At 52.1% G+C, this 16,348-nt stretch overlaps 1 protein-coding gene across 4 annotated transcripts in view; it reads left to right on the forward strand.

Moving 5' to 3' along the window:
- The window catches only part of PAX5 (paired box 5), a 184,307-nt gene that overhangs the window by 29,760 nt on the left and 138,199 nt on the right, over positions 1–16,348 (forward strand). For all 4 annotated transcript variants that reach the window (XM_029921218.1, XM_029921220.1, XM_029921221.1 and 1 more), the window contains exon 5: positions 428–556. In XM_029921218.1, coding sequence (XP_029777078.1) covers positions 428–556 — 129 coding nt within the window. The remainder of the gene's footprint in view (positions 1–427; positions 557–16,348) is intronic.

The raw sequence follows: 16,348 nt of genomic DNA on the forward strand, positions 1-16,348 counted from the left end.
GACCATGGCTAATGAGTAGTCTAGGCTGGCTGGTGGTAGGGCCCCAGGTCCCCCCTCCCTCTTCTCCATTCCCCTGCTTCCTGCATTCTTGGACAGGCTGGGGTTTGAGCTAGTGCCCTTCTGACGCTGTCCTGTGTTACTTCTGCGCCGTCAGCCCTCGTAGCTGCTCGTGCCCCCACCTCGAACCCCCCACAGCAGAAAACCCGGGCAGACGGCCCCGAGGGCTGCCCCCATCGCCCAGGTGTAGCCGCTGCCGAGGGCAGGCGTCCCGGGCGCCCACTCACCGCGAGCCGCACTCCCGCTGCTCCGCAGGCAGTGGCGTCAGCCCGCGTACGGTGAGCTCTCGGGTTCTGGCCCGCGGCCGGCAAAGCGCCCGCCCCCACAGCCCTGCCGCCGGGCCCTGACCAGCCCCTCTCCCTCCGCACAGTGTCCACGGGCTCCGTGACGCAGGTGTCGTCGGTGAGCACGGACTCGGCCGGCTCCTCGTACTCCATCAGCGGTATCCTGGGCATCACGTCTCCCAGCGCAGACACCAACAAGCGCAAGAGAGATGAAGGTAAGAGAAGCCTCCGCAGCCCGATCCCGGGCGGGCCCGAGGGTCTCTGCTCTGGGGCCGTCAGGCAGGGGGGGAACCAAGATGGCGGCTGAGCACCGGCGTCCCCAGGTCGGGTGGACGCGAGAAGGGGCTGGGCGCCCTGGGGCGGGGTGGGGGTGGGGCGCTAGCTGGGACGGTGCATTGGCCTCATCTTCACCCCCCGGGTGGAGGAAAATGGGCCCGGCAGGGGCCTCCGTGGCCTGCAAGAAACCTGTGTGCGGATCTGATGCCTGAGGGCAGGGTGTGCAGGGTATAGCGCAGTGCCTTGGTCCCCTTTGTCCGGGAGCCCGGTGCTGGGTGCCCTGCAGTGAGAGCGGCACACTTGGGCGGCGGGGTTCAGCAGGTGGGTTCTTGAGGGGCTCTGCACGCTCTCCCAGAAGGCCTCCGACAGCGGCGATGGTGGGGGGGCTGAGGAAGTTAATCATCTCATCTCGGCCCTTGGGCCTGGAAGGAAGGAGTGCAGGGGCCTCCTGGGGATTACAAAGACGACAATCTGCCCAGTCGGTGTTTCTCAACCCCTGTGTATGCCTGCTGCCTGGGTCCCCGGAGCCAGCCATCTCTGTCCTGCACAGGGGCCCACCTTATCCGTTCCTTGTCGGGCTGCCGGTGCAGCTGACAGTATGGGTTTGAGAGGAGAAAGGAACCCCTGGAGTCTGGTCTGGAAGACCTTCCCCGGGAGAGGGGGGAAAAAAAGGAAAGAAACCGGCCTATGGTCTAGGGCCTGAGAGCCTCATGACAGAAATCTTGATTCAATTATTCTGTTCCTCAGCACAATTCCCTTTCTCGGCTCCCTGTAAGGGATGTGTGTGCTTGTGAGCACATGCCTAAGTACTTAAGATCTGTAACTAGAAAATTGAGTCAGCCCAGCGGTGGATTGGCCTGTGGTCTTCGTGTTCTGGGCAGTGCACAAGCTGGATCTGTGGCCTCTGCTTGGAGCTATGGGGGGTGCGTGGGGATGATTCACGGCTTGGGAACCTCCCTCACCTCTTTCCCTAGCTCTCGATAAGTTACTCAATACTCGGAGCAGATGTCAGAAGTCTTTAACTCAGTGGGCATCCGTGCTGTGCTACCGCAGGAGGCAGTGGGCCTACCGTCTCTGTTGGTTTATGGGGTTGAGGCTGTCATCTTTTCTGCCATTGTCACCTGGACTCACAGCAGATGTGCCCAAGGTGAGGCCCGGCTGTGTTTGATCACAGTGGTGGAGAGGGGAGTTGTGTGAGACTCCCTCACAGGCCGAGGGATCCTGGCACAGATTTTTGGAGAAATAAAAAAAATCTAGCTTGATGTTTCTCACCAAACAGACAGGTCCTGACAGGGGGCTGTTTTACTGTGTTTGTGGAGCACTATAGTGGCTTTTAGCTTCTGATCAGTGGCCACTGTTTAACTTCTCATGCTGCTTCAAAAGGTATTGAGTGGGGGGCGTTGGGGTGGTTCAGTCAGTTAAGCGTCTGGCTCTTGATTTCAGCTCATGATCTTGAGGTTCGTGAGATCAAGCCTCACATGGGGCTCTGTGGTGACAGTGTGGTACCTGCTTGGGATTCTCTCTCTCCCTCTCTCTCTGCCCCTCCCCCACTCGTGCTTACACTCACTCTCTTTCTCTCAAAATAAATAAACATTTAAAAATAAAAAATACTATTGAGTGGTCAGAGTGCAGGTGTTGTTGGTCTGACTGTTCTGTGCCATCAGATCATTTCTTGAGGACTGTGGCCCACTTGGGCCAGAAGGACAGTGATAGATTGAGGTGTATCTAGATGGATGTCACCTGGAATGGCAGGGATCTGGATATTACAGTGCCTGGAGAACACCTTGAGGCTCTAGGGTTGTTTCAGTACAACAAAGAGAAGAGTGAGCAGGGATGGACTGTTACCTTCAAGTATTTGGAGGGCTAGCTTGGAAGGTAAAAGGAATGACTTTATTATCTGGCCTTCAAGGCCAGCGTCCAGCAGATTCTGTATTTTAGCTCAGTGTAAGAAACAACTTGGAAATATGAGAGTGGTCTGAGGCAAAAGGGGGCTACTTTGGGAGGTAGTGAGTGCCCTGTTACTAGAGGTATGTAAGTAGAGCCTAGGTGACCATGGGCTGGGGCTGCAGTATGAGAGCATCACGATCAGATGTAGGATTGGATAATCTTTGAGATCAAGTACTGATCCCCAGAAAGACCTGGGAAGTGATCTAGTCCATTGTTGGGGGAGGTAAGGGAGAATGATTTGATGGTCCTGGAAGCCGACAGGATTGGAAAGAGTGGGAACCCCAAATGGCAACCAGAGCCCCTTCTCCCCTTGCAGCACCAGAAGTGTGTTAAAGCAGAGAGGTGGGCAGAAGTTCACATCAGCAAACTGCCTTGAAGGAGCACTCCCCAGTGCTCCCGGCTACCCTTTCCCTCCCTATCTCCCTGGATCCTGGCCTTGGCTTCTGGGAGAGTTAAAGAGGCAGAAATTGCCACCCCCATCTTACAGGGGAGGAAACCAAGGCCCCCAAAGAATTCTGTAACATTGGCAAAGCCACACAGCTGGTGTGGCCTGGGGAGCAGGGAGCAGCTGGAGGGGCCCTGAAGGCCTCAGTTCCCTGGTATTCCCCCCACCCCCCATCTGTTACCCTCAGTCCCTTCAGAGAGATGCTTGGGAGGCAGAGCAGCCTGGGGCTGGGCGAAGCCTCAGGACTGAGGAAGAGTTTCAAGCTGAAGGGCCCGGTCAGCAGGTCTCCAGAGTGTGAGAGTGAGCAAGAGCATGGTAAAAAAGTCCGAAACCAGCATTGCTGGGCGCACTGGAGGACTGACCCCTTACCACAGACCACAGCACATTCTTGGCAGCCTGAGGGAAGGGCTATGAGGAAGGGAGGCCCAGAGGGCCCAAAGGAGGAGGCCAAGAGGAATCCTCACCCCCATTTCTCAGATGAAGTGACTGAGGCTCTGCAAAGTGGATTCTGCTTTGCAGTCCTTCCAGCTAGGACTTGGGTTTTGCCTTGTGGGCAGTTCCTGCTCACCACTCTCATGCCCAGGCCTCAGGACAGGGGTGGGTGGTAACAGAGTCCAGTCACAGATGGCCTGGGCTCTAGAGCTCACAGTCTGGGAGTCAAGACTGGCCAGCCCAAAGTCCCTCCAATGGCCACTGTGTAAGATGGCCCTGTGAAGGGCGGTGACGTCAGAGGGGGAGAGCAAGGCAGGGAAGGGCAGATTTTGACCAAAGAGATCCAGGAAGACTCCTAGGAAGTGGCCCTATATCAAGGGGAAAATAGTTTACACTGCTTCTGTTTTTAAGTTTAAAGTAATTAAAACCAAATGAAATTTAAATTTTAGTTCCTCAGTTACACTAGCCACATTTCAAAGTGTTCAATGGCCTCATGCTGTGCCAAGTGGCCACTGTATTGGATGATATGACTTTGATGCAAGTGCTTGGCACATAATAGCTGGTCAATGTGCGCTTCTTGGTGGAATGGGTCAGTCACATGCTTGTGGAGCATTCACCATTGGTAAGGAGGGGGAGTGGGTAATCTCCTCAACCAGGAGGGTTTCTGTTTGGTATTTTGGGCTTCCACAGAAAGCCCTATTTGAATAAAGAGTTCTGTAGCAAAAACAAACAAGTTAGAACACCATTAGACTAGTGGATTGCCAGGGGCCCTTCTGGTCTAGAAATTCTAGGACTCTCCGTGGGACATTTGCCTCCAAGATCAGCTGTGGGGACATGGCCACTGTGTCCAAATCTCAGATGAGCTGTGTGCACTCAGGTGGCAGAGAAGGCCCTGGGCCTTTGAGCGCAGAGCTGGGGCTGGCTGAGGGAGCTACAGGGCAGCAGACTGTAGCTCAGTGCAAGGAACAGCTTTTGGGTCTGGGCCAAGGATGGGAACATTAGCTTGGGAAGGGAATGAGCTCCCTGTCATCAGATGTGTGATCAGGGGGTAGACAAAGGAGAGGCAGAAGAGCCAAAGAAGGCATTGCAATTTGGACTCCATGACTTTGCGACCGGTTATAATCTGGGTAGCAAGTGCTTCTGTGACCGCCTAGATCTGGAAGTAGTTTTTCCTACTTGCCTTTTCCCTTCTGCCACCTGAGTCTGAGGTGCCATCCACATGGACCTGACTGGGCAGAGGCCACATCACATGCGTTTCTCTCCCTGGTCAGCTCCTTGGCACGGGGCCCAGGGCCCAGAGAGGCTCAGGAGGCCTGTGGCTGGTCCTAGAGCCAGGCTCGTGTGCAGTTTCATCTCCTACTCGGGCCAGCGTGAGAGCCTTCCTGATGTCTCTGGCGGAGGCCCCAGGAATCCCACGGGGCCAGGGGACAGAGAGCCTGACGTGGTGTTTCCCTCCCTGGAAGGCCGGACTGGGCAGGGCAGGAGCAGCTGTGAACAGTGGCCACGGGTGAAAGGGAAGCCCCAGACCCTATTTCATCCTGGGCCTTTGATCTCCGGTGGGATCTCTGTCCACCATCTATGTCCAGGGCCCCCATTCAGGTCCCCTCGACTCTCCCTTCTCCTCATACCCTCAGAATTCAAAAGGCCTTGAACACACCAAGGTCAGCCGAGTGAGAATCGGTTTCACCAGCTCAGAAGGCTGCCCAGTCCAGGACCAGTGTGGACCATGGGAGCCACAGCTCCTTTGTGAGCCGTCAAGGCTACACTGGAGGTGGTGTTTCTGGCCTTCTGGACCCTGCACTGCTCTCTGCCTGAAGGGGGCACAGGAAAGGCATCCCAAATCCCTAGGTGGCCTGTGCTTTTCAAGAAATGCCAAGTCCAGCACTACTCTCAAGGAGAGGTATGGGGGAAATTTAGCAGGGGCTCCTGTCCTGACTATGTCTACCCCTCTTTCTGGGGGTGCCTGATTCCTCCTCCTGTCTTCCGTTTCGGGGTGCATCTTATCCGGTGTTATCTGCCTCTGTTTGTGTCCTGTCTGCTTCCATCTCCTAGTCTAGTGTCTTTTTTTTCTCTCTCTCTCTGTCACACACACCCTCACATACTGTCACTCATAGTATCACACACTGTTGCACACATACACCCTCTCTCTCACACACCATCACACACACACTGTTGCACACACACACCCTCTCTCTCACACACTGTCACACACACAGACACACACTGTCACATACATACTGTCACACACACACCCTCTCTCTCACACACTGTCACACACACACAGACACACACTGTCACATACATACTGTCACACACACACCCTCTCTCTCACACACATATATTCTCTTTGTCACACACTCTCATATGTAAACACATCTCCCACACCCTCTTTCACAATTCTGCCGCACACTCACACATATACACATTCACATACTCTCTTTTACACACACACACACACACACACACACACACACACACACACACTGTCTCTCTCATTCCTCTCGTTCTCTCATACATACCCACTTTCTCTCTTGCATTTGCTCTTGCTCTCCCTCTTGCTGAACCCCTGCTCCTCTCTCTTCCAGGTTGGGAGCCCGAGCGCAGCCCTGCTCTGCAGACTTCCATGGGACCCAGTGCGGGGAGGGAAGGGCTTTTAGAAGCTCACAGACCACACTACCCCTCCCCACCCCCAAAGGGCAGACCCTAATCTTCCTCTTAGGACCCTTTTCCTTGTGGGACACTCACATGCCATCTGCTGCTCCCCGGCTTGGGATGGAAGGCTGGGGCAGAAGGTGCAGAGACCCCTTTCAGATTGCCTAGAAGGGAATGGGTGTGTGAAAAGTCAGGATTCCTGAATTATTGGCAGCCCTTGATTCCACAGATCGCTCATCTCTGGAGAGCCCACAATGAGATGGTGCAATGTCCAGGCAAGGACGCAGGCTCACAGGCCAGGGACAAAGCAACTTGAGGCCTTCCTGGGGTGACGTCTTTGGCGAGTGACTTAATCTCTCTGACCCTCCACGTTGTCATCTGGGAAATATAGGTAGCACAAGCCTTGTCAGTTATTGTGAGGATAAAATGAAATCATACCCTCAAACGGTTTAGCCCCAGGGGTCATAGTAAATGCTTAATAAATGGCCAAGGAGGGACTCTGGGGCTGGAGGGTGTGAGGCCAGTCACAGGCTGAAGTCAAGCAGTCTCTAGCCTTCCATTTGGTGGCTGAAACTAGGGATCTGCCCACCGCAGACTTCCTGTTTGTAAGGCCTCTGCTGAGGCATCAGGACTGAACAACAGCGCCCCCAGGTGTCAGCAACAAGATGAAGGGCCACTTGCTTTCCTTTGCTTCCTTTCCTCAGGACCTTGGTCTCCCAGCCCCCTGATGGAAAACAATAAAAGGACTAAGTCTCAGTTCACTAAGAGAGGCTGTAGGGACACAAGAGAGGCCAGAAGGCAGAGCATCTAAGCCTGGGAGGGCTGGGGGTGGGGTCACCAGCTTGGACCTCAAGACACCCCTGTTGGAGTAAACGGCCTTGGAGAACATCTAGGACATGTTATTCCAGTCACCATTCAGGGAAAAACAGACTTGGAGAAGAGAAAGAGTCTGACCAGGTCACATCTTAAAAATCTGGAAAACCCAGAGGGAGGGAATGGACTCTTCAGAACATCCTTGGTATCCAGCTGCCTTTTGATGTGGCAAATCTCGGTCTCTTCTCTCCCTTCTCTTCCATTCTCCTTGGTCCCGCTGCTGCCCCCACTGTTGAAAGCCACCAAGAACCCCGTTGGCCTGTGCTGGGAGGGAGAGGGTCCCGACCCCCCCCCCCCAATCATCCCCAGGTCTCAGCTCAACTCTTGACAATGAGCTCTGACCTTCCTGCCTTGCCTCCATTCTTCTTCCTTATCCCTTCTGTGCCTCTGCTCCCCGTGCATTCTCTGAGCTTTCCTGTCTCTGGGCCATTATCCCTGCGGGGGACCCTCCCACAGGAAAACTGTCCTTGAGGTCTGTCTGTGGGTCTGGCCTGGGTCCCAGAGCCAGCCCACTCCCGGAGGGGATTTTCAGTGTTGGGTCGGTAGTTTTTCACAGCTGGCCAAGGCCCTCAGATTTTCCAGGCCCAGGATGGAGCAGGGGAAGCAGACAGCCTCTGCAGGGAGGTAAAGGAATGGCTATCATTATGTCCTGGTCTTTCCTGGGGCTTCACCAGGGCAGGCCTCCCTTTCCCGGCCCTCCAGGAGGTGCCCCCTGGACGTCTCTGCAGGCTGGCCATGCAGGGGGTCCTTCTCTGAGTTCTTTTTTTGTCTGTCTGTGTAGGGCTCAGAACCAAGGTTCTTGCTGGGAGAAGCCAGGTGGCAATTGCCTTAGAAGCCAGGTGGCAATTGCCAGCCTGGGAGTCACACTTTTCGTGGCTTGCCTTGCATTTAAATAATTTTTGATCAGTTCCTGACACTTAAAAATGAGGAGATTTCATATGTGGATGTTTGGGTTTTCTTGGGGGGAAGAAAAAGCCCCCCAAACTCCAATCTGGCAACATTGGGTGGACTTTCCCACGAAGCAGCAATTGTCTGTAGCTGCTGGGCCCGCTGGCCTCAGACTGCTCCCTGTTCCACTTGCTTTCAGTTATTCAAGCTCCGTCTTTTCTCTCCCTGAAGGCCTTTGAGTTTCTGGAGCCCTAGTGTGGACGCTGAAGGACAAGCATGAGTCCAGTTGGTGGCATCTGAAGGCTGTGGGGGCAGTACCATTACCTGACCCAGTGGAGCTGTGTGTGTGTATGTGGTGTGTGTGTGTGTGTGTGCGCGCACACGCGCGTGCATGCGTGTGTGTGTGTGTGTGTGTGTGTGTGTGGTCAGGGAAGTAGGCAGGCAGTTCTTAGGCCAGTGGTGGGTGGGGTAAGGCCCTGCAGGAGGGCAGGGTCAAGGAGCCACACCTCTTGTAGCCCAGTTAAGCAGTGAAATCGGTCAGTCCACACCCACCAGATGGGGTGGGCACAGGGGCCCTGGGCTTTGCCTCAGGACAAGCAGGGCACGTTGAGTGGCAGTGGTGATAAAGACCCAGGTTCCCATCTCCCATACTGGCTGGCCACTTTCCGCTGTCCTGGCTTTGTCGTCACTGACACTCTGACAAGTGTCATAGGCTTCCTTGGTAAAGCAGAGGGCCTGAGGCCAGGTGGCCAATCGGAGGGGCTCCTTGGGCCTTTCCCTAGTGCCTAGGGCCTGTCCCTTGGGTGTGTGTGGGGGGTCGGGTTTCAGTTCCTCCTGGCCCCCTGGGTCCCGTAGTTTCACTTTGATTCAGTGAGTGAAAGCCTGTGTGAGAGCCAACACCACGGATACCCCCTCCACCCCTCCCTGTCCCTGTTTGCACACTTGCTTTGCCCACGCCTTCCCCTCCCAACGCCCAGCTCCCTTTCTCATGGGCTGTGGAACGAGAACCCTGGGGAATGTGAAGGGCAGGGTGACGGAGCGTGAGGGTCTCAGCTCAGGGAGTTGGCTCTGAGGTCAACCAGAACAAGAGTTCTGGGGGCAGCTGAGGGGACAGCTTCAGGGATTGAGTCTCCGCAGTGGGCGGGCTCCCATGGCTTTCTTCCCCACTCTGTGAGTCTGCTGCCTTGGGGGGCAGAGAATCCGCCAGTCGCTTCTTGCTGGCTTTGGCATATGGTTAAATCCTTGGCTACAATCTGAGGCTCAGTGACTTCATGGGCTCCAAACTACTAGAGGCTTCTACGGCAGGGCCAGGAGCCCGGAAGGAGGGGATAGGACCCTGGGCTCCTGTCCTGACTCTGTGGGTTAACTTACTAGGGACCGTTGGGGAATCCCTTTCTCTTTCTAGGCCCGTTTCTTCGTCCGTGATATGGAATCAAGGAATTCCCAAGGTTTTTTGTGGCACCATGATTCTGAGCTTCTCCTAGTGCTATCTCAAGTTCTGTTGTAGTATTCTAGAACAGTGGTTCTCAAACTTTTGGTCTTGGGACCCCCTTTAAAATCTCAAAAATTATCAAGAACCCCAAGAAGCTTTTTAGTTTAAAACATAAAAGTTTAAATATGTACTTACGGGGCACCTGGGTGGCTCAGTCGGTTAAGCATCTAGTTTCGCTCTGGACATGATCTCATGGTTTGTGGGTTCCAGCCCCATGTCGGGCTCTGTGCTGACAGCTAGCTCAGAGCCTGGAGCCTGCTTCGGATTCTGTGTCTCCCTCTCCCTCTGACCCTCCCCTGCTCGCGCTGTCTCTCTCTGTCTCTCAAAAAGAAATAAAAAACATTAAAAAAAATAAATAAATATGTACTTACTAATTCATTAAAAGTAATAGTAATAAGGGCGCCTGGGTGGCTCAGTCAGTTAAGCATCTGACCTTGGCTCAGGTCATGATCTCCCATTTTGTGAGTTTGAACCCCGTTTTGGGCTTTGTGCTGACAGCTCAGAGCCTGGAGTCTGCTTCAGATTCTGTGTCTCCCTCTCTCTGCTCCTCCCCCGACCCGTGTTCTCTCTCTCAAAATTAAATAGACATTTAAAAATTTAAAAATAATAGTAACAAACAAGTAACATAAGTAATGTGTTTGAAATAAGGAAGAGTCAGATTTTCCATACCAGAAAATTGAGTCAGAGTGGCATTGCTTGACGATTTTGCAAATCTGTAGTGTCTGGCTTCATAGAAGACAGCTGGGTTCTCAGATCTGCTTCTGTCTCCAGTCCGCTGTGACACCACACCTCCTAGTGCCCTTGGAGAACTCACTGTGCGCCTGTGAGGGGCGAGAGGGAATGAAGCCAATAACATCTTGGATTTATTATGAAAGCAGTTTTGGCTTCACAGGAGTCCCTGAAAAGGTGTTGGGGCCCCTCAAGGACTCTGAGAATCTCTGCTTCAAGCCACTGGGAACTCGGCCCTGTTTACTTATCACTTCTACAGAGAGGGAGATTGGTTAGACAGTTTTTGTTAAAAGGGAAGGTACCATCCATCTCCCGGTTCTTAGCTCCTGAAGGCAGCGAGAGCCATGGCAGGTCTTTGAGCCGGGGAGGAAGTAACAGACATGCTGGGCATTGGAAACCCTCCTGTGGCACGTTGGGTGTGCAGTGCTTGCTCCCCTCCCAAGTGTGAGCTCCCCACACTTGGAAACAGCTACTGAGATTTCCTTCATTTCCAGCAGAATTTATGTAGGGCTTGAGGTCTGATCTCCCTCCAGCAGGCTTTCTTCGGGGTAGAAAGCAGCCACCCAGTACTCGCCATGAGACTGGGGAGCAGGCATTTTGAGACCCAACCGCATCTCCCCATCCCGGCTCAGTCTGCACTAGCTAGAAGATCCTCGAGACCTCACTCTGGGCACAGTTTTGGTGGGAAAACTCCCCCAGGAAAAAATATTGACTAGAAATGAAAAAAAAAATAAAGTTGTAGGTTTGGTATTTACCAGAACTTTTGCTATTTGAGGAAAAGCAGGTCTGAAAGGCAATTGAGACGGGAGATTTCTGTTCTGATTCCATAGGAGCTTCTAGATGTTTCTGGAATGCCAGTGGCTAGACACTGGTGTGTGTGCGTGTATGTGCACAGGCGTGTGTGTACAATTTCACTTTGGAATGTCCAGTTTTCATCTTCATTGGTACAAGCTCATTATTCATACTAGTCTTTCCTTGGACCAATGGACTAAAATGGAGGAGACGGAGAAAAGGAGGATGTCCTAAGGTAATTCCAGAAGAACTGAGAGACCAAGGGTTAAAGGTGTTAGAGAAGATGCATATGAACTGAGCTATAGATGAGGGTTTGGAAACGAAAGCATGGCCCCTGGAGAGACTCGAGGAGGAGGATGAAAAGCAAGAGGGTCAGACACTTCCCTGTACTAGCCACCAGGTGGCACCATTGACCCAAGACAGCTTAGTTGCTTGTCCAGGGTTGGGGACAAGAGGGGTAACAGGGCAGTGTGGACTGACCATATGTGAGTTTGGTGTGCTTGTAACTCAGTTGTGGGTGGCAGTGGCCAGTAGGCTGACCATTTCCTAGAGTCTTACTTCTTTCACAGCGTTTAGTCAGGGCAGGCAGAGGCTGGACCATCCTTGTTGGAGATCTGTCTGGTCCTTCCTCACCTCCATGGTGCAGATGTCTAGATATAAACCTTTCTGAGAGTCAAGTCCTTGGTTTTGTTCTAAGCCTTTACTTGCTGTGTGATCTTGGGCAAGTCATTTCTCTCTCTCTCTTTCCTTCCTTCCTTCCTTCCTTCTTCCTTCCTTCCTTCCTTCCTTCCTCTCTCTCTCCCTTTCTTTCTCATTCTCTCCCACTATCCTCTTCTTTCTTTCTTTTTTGCTCCACACCCAGCATGGAGCACAGTGCAGGGCTTGAACTCATGACCCTGAGATTAAGATGTGAGCTGAGATTAAGATTCAGACACTTTAACTGACTGAGCCACCCAAGCCACGTCACTTCTTTCTGAGTTTTGTTTTCTGCATGTCAAAATATGGAGATTTGAACATGCAGTTTTTGTGGTCTTTTGGGCTCTGACATTCTGTGGTATGCCTGAGGGAATACGAGAGTTAGATTCAGGATCATTCTCTGTCAGCTGTATGACCTTGGGTAGGTCACTTCCCATCTGTGGGGGTTATAGTAACATCTTCCTCAGACTTTTATATAAACTCACAGCTTGGAAAAGACTTTGCAATATTTTTGTGCTGTAAGACAGAGAAGGGTTGCTATTTATTTCCCCTGGAATCGAAGTTGGCCAGAGGCAAATCCTCATAGAGTAGAAAGTTTGTGCCTCTGCCTTGGACCACAAATAAAGGCCTGTGGCAGATGCTTCCTCAAGGTCACTGCATCTCTTGTATCTGCTCATTTCTCCCCATCCTCACTGCTACTGTCTCGGTCCAAGCATTTGGACTCTCGTTTCTCATTTGAACAATTGCTATGGCTTCCTAGTGGGTCCCTACCTCTAATGTCCCTGACTTCTCCAAACTGTCCACCTTCCACAGAGCAGCCCCGGATGCTCTTCTGAAAGACCATTGTGATCAGTGATTCGCCTAAAGGGCCTTTGTTCTTCAGCTCTGCCTGTTGTTCTCAGAAGCCCAGCAGACTTTTTAATGAGGCTGCAAGGCTTTCCCTGGTCAGGCTCCTGCTCACCTCAGGAGACTTATCCGTCTCTACCCTCCTTTTTTCATGCATATTCCAGCCACACCAAACCTCTTTCCCTGCCTCTTTCCTGCCTGCAGCCTGGGAGATCTGTGCCTGGGTTGTAGGGTCAGACAATGGGGCTCTGGTGCTGACTCCACCAGTGCCTACGAATGTGACTTTGGGCCAGTTATTTGACCTCTCTGAGCCTCAGTTTCCCCATATGTAGAACGAAGGCACAAACTGTGCCTCTGATTGGGCTGTTACGTGGATTGTATGAGGTAATGCGTGTGAAGTGCCCCTGTGTGTGATACACGCTCAATAAAGGAAGCCTCTTATTCTGGTGCCGCTCTCACTGCCTGGAACACTGTCCCTTCTCGCCCACCATTTACCCAGGTGGCATCCCAGATCTTTAGGGTCCAGCATGAATATCCCTTCCTAAGCGAGGGCCCCCTTGGTGCTCACTCCTGCCGGCTCCCCTGGCCCCACCCTCAGCACAGAACCTGCCTGTTGATAGAAACACCACACTGGTCATTATCTGCCCTGCGAGACTGTGTCTGCAGTGGTCATCATTGTTGCCGTGGTGCCTAGCACAGGGACTGGTTCATGGTGGCAAATGTGTACTGAATGGGGGCTCGGATGACATAGAAGCCTGGAGCCCATCTGGTCAGCGGGAGCTGGCGGCTGTGCAGAACCCAGAGCCTTGCCTATCAAACACTCTTGCCCGACCCCAAAGGCTCTGTCCCCTAGCCACTGCTGTCTGGCCCCATCAACAACCATTCAGAAAGGAAGGGAGCTCTCCCTTGGTCTAAATAAACTTACACGCATGTACACACGTGCACGCACAAACACAACGTGCATGCTGGTGCCTTCAGCCTTTGTCCTGCTTGCATCACCCGAGTGTATGTCCAGTGTGTGTAGACCATGGCCTCGAATCGCAACTGCAATACGGCACAACTATAATGGGTAGCACTTATTGTTTACTATATATTTTTTAAATTATTAATGCATTTAATACTCACCACAGCACCAGGTAGGTACTCTTGTACCTGCTTTATAGAGAGTCACAGAGATTGGGGAAGTGGCCCAAGGTCACATAGGTCCAACAACACACAGTGGCAGTGTTGGGATGGGCAGCTGGGTGGCTGGCTCCAGAGGAGCCTTACCTCCCATCCTGTTCTTCCCCTCATGTGGTGCCACAAAGGATGGCACCAGTCGGAATTCCCCTCTCAAGCCCCTCTTCCCCTCCCTCCATTTCTGCAATCCTGTACTGCTGGTCTGAGCTCAGGGCTACCTTGGCTCACAGCCTGCTTCCTTACTCAGGTGCCCCATTTCTGAGGTTTCCCCCGGCACCACTGTGCACACTTTCTTGTCACGCCTTCAAGTTGGTCAGTTTCAAGTGCAATAATTGGCTGGTTACATGTAGGCTTTAAACCACAGCTGGGTAGAGCAGCAGCAGACTGGAGTTTGGATCCAGCCCCTCCGTGTGCCAGCTGCGTGAGCTTTTAAAAGGGTCTTCTCGGGGCGCCTGGGTGGCTCAGTCGGTTAAGCCTCCGACTTCGGCTCAGGTCAGATCTCACATTCGTGGATTCGAGCCCCGCGTCAGGCTCTGTGCTGACAGCTAGCTCAGAGCCTGGAGCCTGCTTCCCATTCTATGTCTCCCTCTCTCTCTGCCCCTCCCCCTCTCATGCTCTGTCTCTGTCTCTGTCTGTATCAAAAATAAATAAAACACTTAAAAAATTAAAAAAAAACATAAAAAAAAATAAAAGGGTCTTCTCTGAGTTTGTTTCCTCGCCTGTCAAAGGGGATAATAATTCCAGCTTTTCCTGGCAATTAGAAAACATTACTTGTGATATTTCTGTAGGGACTAGGACATGGCAAGTTTAAAGAATAGCTATTATTATTTCTATCATCGAAGCAGAGTTTTTGCCCTGAATTCAGATTCCTTGATGACCTTGTTGACAATTTTTTAAATTCCCAGCTCTTTTGTTTTCCCATTCTTTCTTTTTTTTTTTAATGGTTATTTTATTTATATTGCTAGGACTAATGATAGGACCATTCAGGCAAGGGGTCCAAAGAAAAAGAAAGATGTACCCACCAGAATTTGCACTGGCAGAACTTTAGCTCTGTATTCCAAAAAGCTAATAATTCGAGTTGCAGCTGAGGACAGCTTTTGCAGAGGCAGGATGAGCCTGACATGGGGTGGGGAGGCCTGGGTTCCTGGGTTCCCCAGTTCAGCCACCATCTTGCTGCGCGATCTCAATCAGGTCCCTCCCCTCTGGGTCCTCAGTTTGGATTGGATGAGCCCAGACAAACCTTCCAGCTCCGGATCCTTCCTCTTCCCTCCTCCCTCCCCTCCGCTGTGCTCCCCCCCCTTGATCTTCTCTATCTTCTCTGTCTTCCGTTTCCTTTCTGTCTGAGACACAAATGCCATCCAGCACTCTTGAATGGTACTTTTGTTCTGCTAACATCTCTTTTCTGAAAAGGAGGATTGGTCAGGTTTGTATCTTTTAAATGCTGGCACATTTTATCAGTTAAGAACCTGCAAACCTCTCTCCCAAGACATAGCCTTAAGGAGTAGACAAGCAAGGGGGGGGTGCGTTTATGGGAGACAATGGAAGGAAAATAAAATCTTTTGGGGGGCCTCATGTGTGGTCCCTACAGAAAACACCTTATTTCCTGAGAGCCCCCTTTCCTGCTCTTTCCATGACCCTAGCATTTTCCAGCTTGACTCCAGTTATGACTTGTATCTGATCTTAGTTCCCTGCTGAGTGGGAGAGAGGGCAAGAACAGGGCCTGCACTTGAGTGGTCCTCATCTCAAGGCCTCCTTGAGGTAGGGCTTGGAGCACTGGACTCGGAATGACAGGGCCTGAGGTTTGAGTGCCGGTGATCTTGGACAAGCCATTCTGGGCCACAGTTTTCTTCTTGGCAAAAGAGAACAGAATGCCTTCCTCAAGGTCTTGTGCAGACCCGGTGAGAAGAAATGTGTGCGGAAGTGCTTTGTAAACTGTAAAGCTCTATGTAGGTGTGAGATGGTTCTTATAGTTCATTTCATGAGCCTGTTCTTGGACATTGAACACTTCCTTAACTTCTCCAGAGGTCAGTTTTCCCATCTGTGAAGTGGGGACTGTAACACCTAGGTCCCACAGTCACCGTGAGAATTCTGTAATGGGTAGAAAACCCCTGGCACAGTTCTCGGCAGTGGAAGGTGCTCAGGTCTAGGTCAGTACCTTGTCCTTTTCCCTTTCCCATTTTTTCCACAGCCCTTCCCTGTGAGCGCGGGGCACAATACTTAAGCTACAGGCTTCCAAAATCTGGCTGCCCAATCTGAAGTGGCCGCTCCTTGCCTGGGACAGCTGAGGCAGCTTCCCTAACCTGTGCCTCCATTCTCGTCCCTTAAAAAGAAGGATAATAATGTCCTTCTCAGTTTGATAGATGGGGCAGACGGAATTTACAGAGCTCCCTTCCTCTCCGCCATCTTGGCTCCCGACCCTGTTTTTTCACACGATGCTCAACATCACTCATCATCAGGGAAACACAAATCAAAACCACACTGAGATACCACCTCATGCCAGTCAGAGTGGCTAAAATGAACAAAGCAAGAGACTATAGATGCTGGCCAGGGTGTGGAGAGATGGGCACCCTTCTACACTGTTGGTGGGAATGTAAACTGGTACAGCCGCTCTGGAAAACAGTGTGGAGGTTCCTCAAAAAACTATCGATAGAACTCCCTTATGACCCAGCAACAGCATTGCTGGGGATTTACCCAAGAGAGACAGAAATGCTGATGCATAGGAGCACATGTACCCCAATGTTCATAGCAGCAATGTCAACA

The sequence above is a fragment of the Suricata suricatta genome, chromosome 13 (genome assembly GCF_006229205.1).
Source record: "Suricata suricatta isolate VVHF042 chromosome 13, meerkat_22Aug2017_6uvM2_HiC, whole genome shotgun sequence".
Classification (NCBI taxonomy): Eukaryota; Metazoa; Chordata; class Mammalia; order Carnivora; family Herpestidae; genus Suricata; species Suricata suricatta.